General features: G+C 49.7%; 1 protein-coding gene across 1 annotated transcript; it reads right to left on the bottom strand.

The window, feature by feature from the left end:
- Nucleotides 1-3,928: 3,928 nt before the first annotated feature.
- On the bottom strand, nt 3,929-9,307 carry LOC144763174 (uncharacterized). Its single transcript, XM_078648520.1, has 3 exons — nt 7,748-9,307; nt 6,111-6,865; nt 3,929-4,112 (listed from the first exon to the last, which is right to left on the bottom strand). Exons 1-3 carry the CDS (start codon nt 9,305-9,307, stop codon nt 3,929-3,931), a joined length of 2,499 nt encoding a protein of 832 aa, XP_078504646.1.
- Nucleotides 9,308-9,585: the final 278 nt, after the last annotated feature.

The following is a 9,585-nucleotide window of genomic DNA, read 5'->3' as shown; positions in this document are numbered from 1 at the left end:
TATTGTTGGTGTTTAGGTATCTGCCTGTCCACCCTTGCTCAAGCATTGTACCGGTTCTAAGGGTTCCATTCGTTCAATGAACCCGGGTTCGCGGAGGCGGGCTCACCATGTATCCCTGGCACGTCCCGCCTCCGGCGTCCCGCGTCCCTCAATGCTCAACTCTATAGCATGGGTGTCTAGAAAGCCGCGCGGGGTGCGGGAAACGCATGGAACGCATGGAACGCGCCACGGCTTCGTAATCGCCCGCGTCACTCACCTCCAAGTTCTTGTGTCGTAGGCCAGTGTCCTACCCCTCACTCCGCCGGGATCGGGCAGATGAAGTGTAGCCTGTCTGTCCTCCGTTAAGAATGTGTTTGGGGGCGTGGCCCCGCCCTCGACAAGGTAGAGAGCGTGAGTGTCACGTGATTTCGCTGGTGAATGTGGCGGCCATTTTGTAGTGGCTAAATAGGGGGCAGTATAATGTGGACAGAAAACGCTAGGTTCAATACTGCGGATGTAGATTTAGGCTTTATGAAGTCTGTTTGTTTTAACAATTGCCTGCTCAATCTACCTGGTGTTGGAATCTATAAAAGTTAGCCTTGACTGTAAGACTAGTATCTCGTTGTAGGCTAAATGTCATATCATTGGTCGCCTTCTAACCCACGCGTGTAGCGCTGGATTCGCATTGGGGTTGACAGGTGGTGAAGGGTGCACTGACCTAAGGGTATGAGCCTGATGGTGCCGGGTGGTGGTTAAGGATGTTTCTTGTTTAGGCTTAAAGCCAAGTGGCCATTATGTGGGGGCTATCGTAGTATAACATTAGTATCGAGCCCCCCGATCCTTCCAGTATTTCTGGTGTGGTTTAGGTTGTAATAAATCATAGTTCGTGTACTAAGTGCCTGTCAGGGGCTAGTGGTGGACAGAGAATGAGACCAGAGCACGGTTTGTCTATAGTTCAGTTTTTATTAAGTTTTGCTCTTAAGTAGGGTTTTGACAACAGTCCTTCCTTCGTGGGGTTGTTTCTGATCGCAGGGAACGTCAGGGTTTGGTCAGATGTCCCGGTTCTTGTGGCCTCAGGGAAAAGAGAAAACAAACTGGTTTTTACTGATCTGTTCTCAGTATTAAGTGTAGTGCTACCTTCACCAAATTAAAGAAAAAAAGGTTGTGTTTTAGTGCAAGGGTCACCGCGGGGCCTCCCGCCTCCCCGACCTTGCTACCGCCCACCTCCCCAAACACCCCACCAGAATGCCCCTTTTAACAGCACTTGCCTTGGGCTGTGGCCCGACTCTCGGACCACAGCAGCTGGACCCGTGGCGTCTTCTCCCTTCAGCCCACCGGGTATGGTAGCAGTGTCGGGAACGTCGCTCAGTAGCACTCGCCGTGCACCCTCTTCTCTCCGAGTCTCCTCTGCCTCCGGGTGTTCCGTAGCCGCCTCCGCTCTCATGCTCTCCGCTCTTCGGATCTCCTCTGCCTCCGCTCTCACGCTCTCCGCTCTTCGGATCTCCTCTGCCTCCGCTCTCACGCTCTCCGCTCTTCGGATCTCCTCTGCCTCCGGGTGCTCCTCTGCCTCCTCTCCGACCTCGCACACCATCCGTTCCACGCCTCTCCCTCTTATCCTTCCTGGTTCCGCCGGCTGACGGGACTCCTCCCCCTTCCGCTGTGCAACTGCTAGACCGCGGCTGTTGGCTTCCTGGTTCTGTGTTCTTGGCAACCAGGAAGTGGTGTTTCTTTCTTCCTCGTCTGCTTCGGAGTGCTCCAGCCGCTCCTCCTCCCCACACATCCTCCCCCTCAAGAACGGACGGGGTGGCCAATCGGGTACGGATGACGGGACAGGTAGTCAGCACAGATCTGTTTGGCTCCCGGAACATGCAGGGTCTGAAACGAAAAGGGTTGTAATGACAGGAACCACCTGAGAATACGTTGGTTGGTGTCTTTATTCCGAGCAAGCCAAGTGAGGGGAGCATGATCAGTCAGCAAAGTGAATGAGCGACCCAAAAGATAATACTGCAGGGCCTCCACCGCCCATTTGATGGCCAGACACTCTTTTTCAATAGTGGAGTAATGTACTTCTCTAGGGAATAACTTCCTGCTTATAAACAACACAGGTATCAGTTCACCCGTCTGATCAGGTTGTTGAAGAACCGCCCCTAGGCCAACTCCTGAGGCATCCGTCTGCAACACAAAATGTTTCTGAAAGTTTGGACACCGTAGGATTGGCTTTGAGCATATCACAGATTTAAGTTTTCGGAAGCTGGTTTCGTGTTTTGATTCCCATGTCCTGATGTGTGTAGGTCGATTGTTGGCTAACAGGTTAGTAAGGGGTTCTGCGAGAGTGGAAAAGTGTGGAATGAACCGCCTGTAATAGCCTATAAACCCAAGGAACGATCTGACGTCTTTTTAGGTCTCGCCTATCGATGCGCATGCGCATCGAGCTTGCGAGACTATTGGGGCTTAACCACTCTTTAACTAACTTGCAAGGAATCGTGGCGATTCCTTGCAGTGCGCGTGACTTTTAAGCTCAATGCGCATGTGCATTGAGCTTAAAAGCGCGTGCACATCAGTTCCCTCAGCCGCACTCCAGGCCCCTGCTGTTTTCACACCCTCTCCCCGCTCCGCCCGCTCCCCTGCCCGCCGTGTCGCATTTCTCCTCCCCCCTCCCCCCTCCCCTTATCTGCCTTTCCCTCCGTCTTGTTTTTTTTTTTTACCCGCTCCGCCCCCTCCCCTGCCCGCCGTGTCGCATTTCTTTTCTCCTCTGCGCCCCCCCACCAGGCTCTCCCGCCCCCATCCGGCTTCCCTCCGCGCAGCCATCTGCCTGCCACACTTCTCCCCTCGTTCGCATTCCCTCCCCCCCCCCCCTCCCCCCCCCCTACGGCTTTCCTTGTCCCCTCTGCTTTTTTTTTTCTTGCTTTCCCGGTTTTAGCTTGTTTTTGTTGACCCCGTCGATACCCACCCGCACTTCCCGAGGTAGTCGACCCCTACATTGTGTGTGCCTCCCCCCCCCCCCCTTTGAGCACATACCTGGGGGCACTCGCGCTCAGACGGCATTACGGAGAACCTCTCGGCAGAGGTCCTGATTGCTGCTATGAGTACGCTCGCTCTATGTGGGAGAGCTTAAAATGACCATACTACTTGTAGTAGGCGCACAGTGCGTCTGCTGCCTACGATTGCTGTATGCATTGTTCTGTCTCTGCTATCACATCCCGGGAGACCCAGGAAGGCTCCGGATGTGCTGAACTTGGAGCACTTGTCCTTAGGTGGCATTGCGCAGTGAGCTCAGGATGGCCCCCCTCCCAGTAGGAACTTGCCGCATTTAACTAAGAGATATTACCATATTCACTGTAGAAGGTGCGCGTGTGTCCTGTAATCCACGCTGGGCGCTCACATAAGTGCCTTTCCATGTTTCCTCCCCAATATCCCCTTCGTTCCTTTATCCCTTACTCTCTCATACCCAAGCCTTCACAACCTTCTTTCTCTCTCTTTCTCCTCCCCTCCCCCACCTCCTCCGTGCCCCTCCTTACCCCCTCTGATTCTCTATGCCTCCCCGGAGCTCAGACCTCCCCGCCTCTGGTTTCACGCTGGCCCCGGGGCCTGCTCCCCAGCCTGTCTCCTGGATGTGTTTTGTTTCCTGCTGTCTGTGTTTGCGGAGTCGGAACGGGACTCCTTTCACAGCAGTTTTTGCCCATGACCATTCAGATGTCACGTCATACAATTTTAGTGCAGTGCAGAGTTCAGGATTTACATTTTGTCAGTGTGCTCGTGAGTGTTGGCTCACAGATTTGTGTCTGGAGGTTGGTAGTTTGCCCTGTGGCAAGAACTGCGCCCCAGTGTGTGATCTTGCACCCTTCCACAATGTACATGAGGGTGCACAGTGCATACTGGAGTGTGAGACAGTAAACGTCCCTTACAAGCGGTGCGCAACTGGGCAAAGCTGAAAAATACCTCCCACTTATCACAGCCTGTCACTTAACGGTTGAGCTTGACCCCAGCAGACAGGCCTCAAGTTGTCCTCCTTGCCTTGCGCCAGTAGCCGAGCCAATGTTTTCCCGCCCTTGGCTCCTGGTCCCTTTAGAAGCTTTTCCTTAAACACCAGGTCCCCGAGGCAGTGCAAAGCAGGATTTAGAAGTCCGAATGCCCTGGAATCAGATGTCCTTACAAGGAATTAAGGAAACGAGAAGAAGTCTATCTGACTGCCAGAAGACACGGCCGTGACTTCAGCAGCACGCCCAAAGATTATCTGCAGATGGGCAAGGGCGAAGGTTCACCTTTCTAAAACAACCTGTTGCAGCATTCATCCTGGGCGCGAGGTCTGGGCCTTGCACACAGCTTGTGACTACAGAGACGATGCCCCAGTCGTGGAAGTCCTGACATTGTCACTCAAACTTTAAGAAAAGTCACTACTTTTTTTTCACGACGATAAAAGTGAAATGTGTGACAAGTGAGATAAAATATATATATTAGGTTTAATGTAGGTTTATTGACTTAAAGTGAAACCAAAGAGTACATACTAGTGCATGAAACAGCTCATGTCATCTATATGACGTCAACACTGTTTTATAATTACTGTCCCTCTAGCCATTCATTCATCATTCACCCACGTTTGTATGACAGCCATCCGCAGATATGTTGCTGCAGACCAATCACCCATCCACGTATCCAAACCTTTCCTCCTATTTCTCATGTCTCTGTCCATCCATCCAACCACCTATTGCTTGTCGCATTAAGCCAACAATTCTGCAGACTACATGAAGCCACTTTCTTCGAACCAAAGAGAGACAGAAGGCAGACAGAGAACGCCTATAGGCAGAAACCAGACAACAAGTTAAAAGCTTCTTCAAATAGATATGGATGCTCATATTTTTAGCATTTTTTTAATTAGGTCTGGGTTATTAGTGCAGCCGTGTCAACCTGCTCTTACTCTTTAACAAAATTAACTCAGAGTGCACTTTGGCTCAGTCAGTCTGATGCTATTAGCTGTTTGGTGTATCAGTCCTCCTACGGAGTGCTTCTTGAATGAGGGACTATTTTAAATCTGAAAAAATGCTTTCCATCATCACACTTTTTTTTACAATCAATTCCTTATTACCTATTTTCTATAGAAAATGCAATCCTTTTTTTATGCTTTTTTTGTTTTTCCAGTCTTTGCAAATACATTATGTCTGGCTTATGCATGTGGTGTGAGACCCTGGCTTTGAGTGAAACTCAGTTTCGGTCATGAAAAACAATGCCCTGCAGTGTTGTGGTATGTGTCATATATACAAGACTTCTTTTTAATGCCACTGCACAGAGTACATGAAAAATGCTAAGTTACAATATAGAAATATTTGGTGGGTTGTGAGCACATTTTAGGAGCGTAAAAGTGCAATGATGTCTGTGATGATGTCACGCCCATCACCAATGACAACAAGCATTGGCATAGCCAATAGGCCTCGCCTTTGGGACCTTATACGTGCTTAGCCATGCAACAGTTGATGTTGTTGCACCAAGGATATTGTGCTGCATAACTAAATACTTATAAGGTACCAAAAGCGAGACCTATTGGCTATGCCAATAGGTCTCGCAGTAGGAAAGTTGTAGCTATTACAATTGCAAATAACAATGCCTTTTATTTTTGTTTTCATTTTAAAAACATAAAGGGCTTTGTCATTTACAAAACCAATAGCTCCAACTTTCCTACTGCGAGACCTATTGGCAACGCCAGTGCTTGTTTTGTTTTGGGGCTAGGTATCGCTTTAATGGCTTCCACTTTACTCATCTGGGGTTGTAGATGGCCGCCTTGAATGGTATATCCCAAGTGATGGATGGAATCAGTGGCCAACAAGGATTTCATTGGATTAATTTGCAGGCCCGCGTTCTGTATGGCTGTGAATACTTCAAAAAGATGTCGTAAGTGTTCCTCCCAGGATGTGCTAAAAATCACAATATCATCGAGATATGCAGCCGCATAATCTCGGTGGGGTTGGAGGAGGCGATCCATAAGCCTTTGAAATGTAGCGGGGGCCCCATGGAGGCCGAAGGGCAACACACGGAAATGGTAGAGTCCTGAGGGGGTTGAAAAGGCAGTTTTTTCTTTGGCTAGTGGGGATAAAGGGATCTGCCAATATCCCTTGGTTAAATCAAGAGTAGTCATGTACGTTGCAGCTTCTAGCTTTTCTAGCAACTCATCGACCCTTGGCATCGGGTATGTATCGAACTTGGTGACGCTGTTCACTTGCCTAAAGTCGATACAAAAACGTACACTTCCATCGGGCTTCGGTACTATCACGATGGGAGAGCACCAGTTGCTAGTGGAGGGTTCTATGATATTGGCCTCTAGCATGGCAGATACTTCCTTTTCTATGGCCTCCCTTCTAGCTTCTGGTATCCTATAGGGCTTCTGTTTGACAATGGTGTCGTTTAGGACGACGATGTCGTGTTGTACCATTGAGGTTAATCCGGGTGTGGAGGAAAAGAGCCCAGGGAACTGTGCGAGAGTGGCCTCGAGTTGGATCCTTTGGGTTGGGCTTATGACCTCTCCTATGGGGACGTTCTCCGGGGAGGAAACGGCAGTGGGGATAATAGGAATGCCCAGGGGTGTCTGTGTGGTCACCAGTAAAGACGATTGTCCTGTTGCTACCTCTTCAGGGGGTTCTACCCACTTTTTTAACAGATTAACATGGTATATTTGCTTCCCACCTGGATGTAAGGGTTGAAGTACGCTATAAGTGACAGGGGTTACCTGCTTCTCTATAGTGAAGGGTCCTTGCCATTTGGACAACAATTTATTATCGGACGAGGGAAGGAGTAGTAACACTTTATCCCCTGGTTGGAACGTCCTTAATTGACTATTGCGGTCGTATAGACGTTTCTGGGACACTTGGGCGTTCTCCAAATGGTCATGGACCATACCCTATATATGAGAAATGGAACTTCTCAAGTCAGCTGCATATTGGGGTAGAGGTTTGCCCTCCTCTTCTTCCTCCTCCCACTGTTCTGCGGCCATGTCTAGTAGGGTTCGGGGTCTCCGACCGAATAAAACCTCAAAGGGGGAAAACCCCGTAGACTTTTGTTCGTGAGTCCTTATGGCAAACAGTATAAGGGGTAATTGATGGTCCCAATTCCTTCCTGTGTCTGAGATGATCTTGCGGAGCATGTTCTTTATGGTCTTGTTGTACCGCTCCACAAGGCCATCTGTCTGAGGATGATAGGCTGCAGTCCGTATCTGCCTGACGCCCAGGATATCACATATGTGGGTCATTAAGCGAGACATGAAGGGGGTCCCCTGGTCCGTGAGGATTACCTCTGGGAAACCTACTCAGGAGAAGAGAGTGATCATAGCCCTGGCTATTACTGGAGTAGACACTGAAGACAAAGGAAAGGCTTCGGGGTATCTACTGGCATAATCAACAATCACCAGCAGATATTTATGACCTCTTGCTGAGGGAGTTAGGGGTCCCACAATATCCATACCCACCCGTTTGAATGGTACGTCAATAATGGGGAGAGGATGTAAGGGCGCCTTTTTGATAGCAGCGGGATTGAGGAACTGGCACCGAGGACATGCAGCACAATGTTTAGCCACATCTCTGTAAACACCGGGCCAATAGAATCTGGTTAGAAGATAAGAAAGAGTTTGCTCTTTGCCGTAATGTCCTCCCCCAGTATAATTGTGGGCGAGCTCCAACACATGTCTAAGGAATGCTAGCGGCACAAGGAGTTGGGTTGTTACCGTGTCACCCTTTCTGGTGGTCCTATACAACAAACCCCGCTGTACATAAAAATAGGGTCCTACCTTGTTGTTGTCCTGTTCTTGTACTTGTTCCCAGGCATGCAACAAGGTATTGTCATCCAACTGGGCTGACCGGAAGCTACAAGCAGGTCCCACCGTATCTGCAGGGGTCATAGAAAAAACAGATAACCGCCCTTTCAACTGGGAATACTCGGCTTTATCTTTTCTCTTTTCTTTTCGACTCTTACGGTCTCTCCCTGCTACTCCTTCAACATCGCTGTTCCCAAAAGGGGCCTCCCTCCACCAATTTACGGATTCTTTCTTGGCTTCATCAATATATTGATCGAACTTGGGGTGATCAGTGCCTATTATAACGGCCTCTGGCAGGGAGGGTATAACGCCCACTCGGCGTAATTGGGGGTCATTGGAAACCTCCAGCAAAACCTCCGCCACCGGATATCCTTTGGTGTTACCATGAACACAGGTTACATAGACGGTCTCATCTTTTTGTAGCTGTTGGGGATGGACCAGCGAGGTGTCGACCACAGACACACGACATCCGGTATCCAAAAGGGCTTGTTGTTTTTTCCCATTGAGGAATACTTCTCTTTTATACTGACAAGGTCCCTTGCCTATGACGTACACACGCCCTCTGGAATACCCTATCTCCATGGGTTTGGCCGGTTGGGCTCTATGGGGGCAGTTTCGGGCTATATGTCCCCACTCAGAACAGTGATAACACTGGGGTCCCTGTGTGCTGGACCCAGAGCCGGGGTTGGCCAGCCTAAACGGAACGCGGGGAAGGAGGGGAACCCTGGGTTCTGGTCTGCTTTGGGGTCTGGGAATCAGGGGTCGAGGGCTGGGAATGGGTGCTTTACTGGAGCTTGTGCGGAATTCAGGCGACCTGTGATATGCACAGGCTAAGTCCACCGCTACAGTTGGGGTAAGGTTGGGGTGTTGCCTAATCCAGGATCGAGTGGAAGGGGGTAAGGCATCCAGGAATTGTTCTAGGAAGACCTTTGCCATCAGATCTTCTATGGTTGTGTTAAGGGGAGTCAGCCACCTAATGCCTAAATCTTGTATCCGATAATACAGGGCTCGTGTATTATCTCCTGGGTTCCACCTTTCTTTCCTGAATTTGGCCCTATAGTACTCTTGGTCGCACCCAAGTCTCTCGAGGATAGCTTTCTTCACGTCCTCATATGAAGTTCTGCCTGCTGGATTTGCTGCTTGGTACGCCGCCTGTAACTCGCCTGCAAGAAGGGGGGCTACATACTGGCTCCATCTCTCCTTTGGCCAAGACGCAGTTGTCGCTACTCGTTCAAAATTAGTAAAAAAGTAGTCCGGATCCTCCCCGTCCTGGAATTTTTGTAGAACAGAACTGGGTACATTGGGATGGATGCGAGCAGTGGCTATAGCATCAGTAAGGCGCAGGATAGCCGTATCCTGAACCTGTTGGTTGGTGATAAGAAGGGTGGCCTGGTCCTTTAAAGCCTCTTGCAGGGAATCCCTTTCTGTCTTGGCAGTTTGCAGCTGCTGTTCGAACACCAGTTGAAGGTGTCTCTGTCCCTCTGCTAACTGAGTGATAATGTTATCCACCGGGATAGGCACGGGCTGTGTCATGGCGTCACCTGTCTATCCCACTTCTGACACCAATTTGTCAGGGGCTAGTGGTGGACAGAGAATGAGACCAGAGCACGGTTTGTCTATAGTTCAGTTTTTATTAAGTTTTGCTCTTAAGTAGGGTTTTGACAACAGTCCTTCCTTCGTGGGGTTGTTTCTGATCGCAGGGAACGTCAGGGTTTGGTCTGATGTCCCGGTTCTTGTGGCCTCAGGGAAAAGAGAAAACAAACGGGTTTTTACTGATCTGTTCTCAGTATTAAGTGTAGTGCTACCTTCAC

This window comes from Lissotriton helveticus, chromosome 1_1 (assembly GCF_964261635.1).
Source record: "Lissotriton helveticus chromosome 1_1, aLisHel1.1, whole genome shotgun sequence".
Lineage (NCBI taxonomy): Eukaryota > Metazoa > Chordata > Amphibia > Caudata > Salamandridae > Lissotriton > Lissotriton helveticus.
Note: the sequence above shows the minus strand (reverse complement) of the source record. Positions and strands in the feature narration are given on the sequence as shown.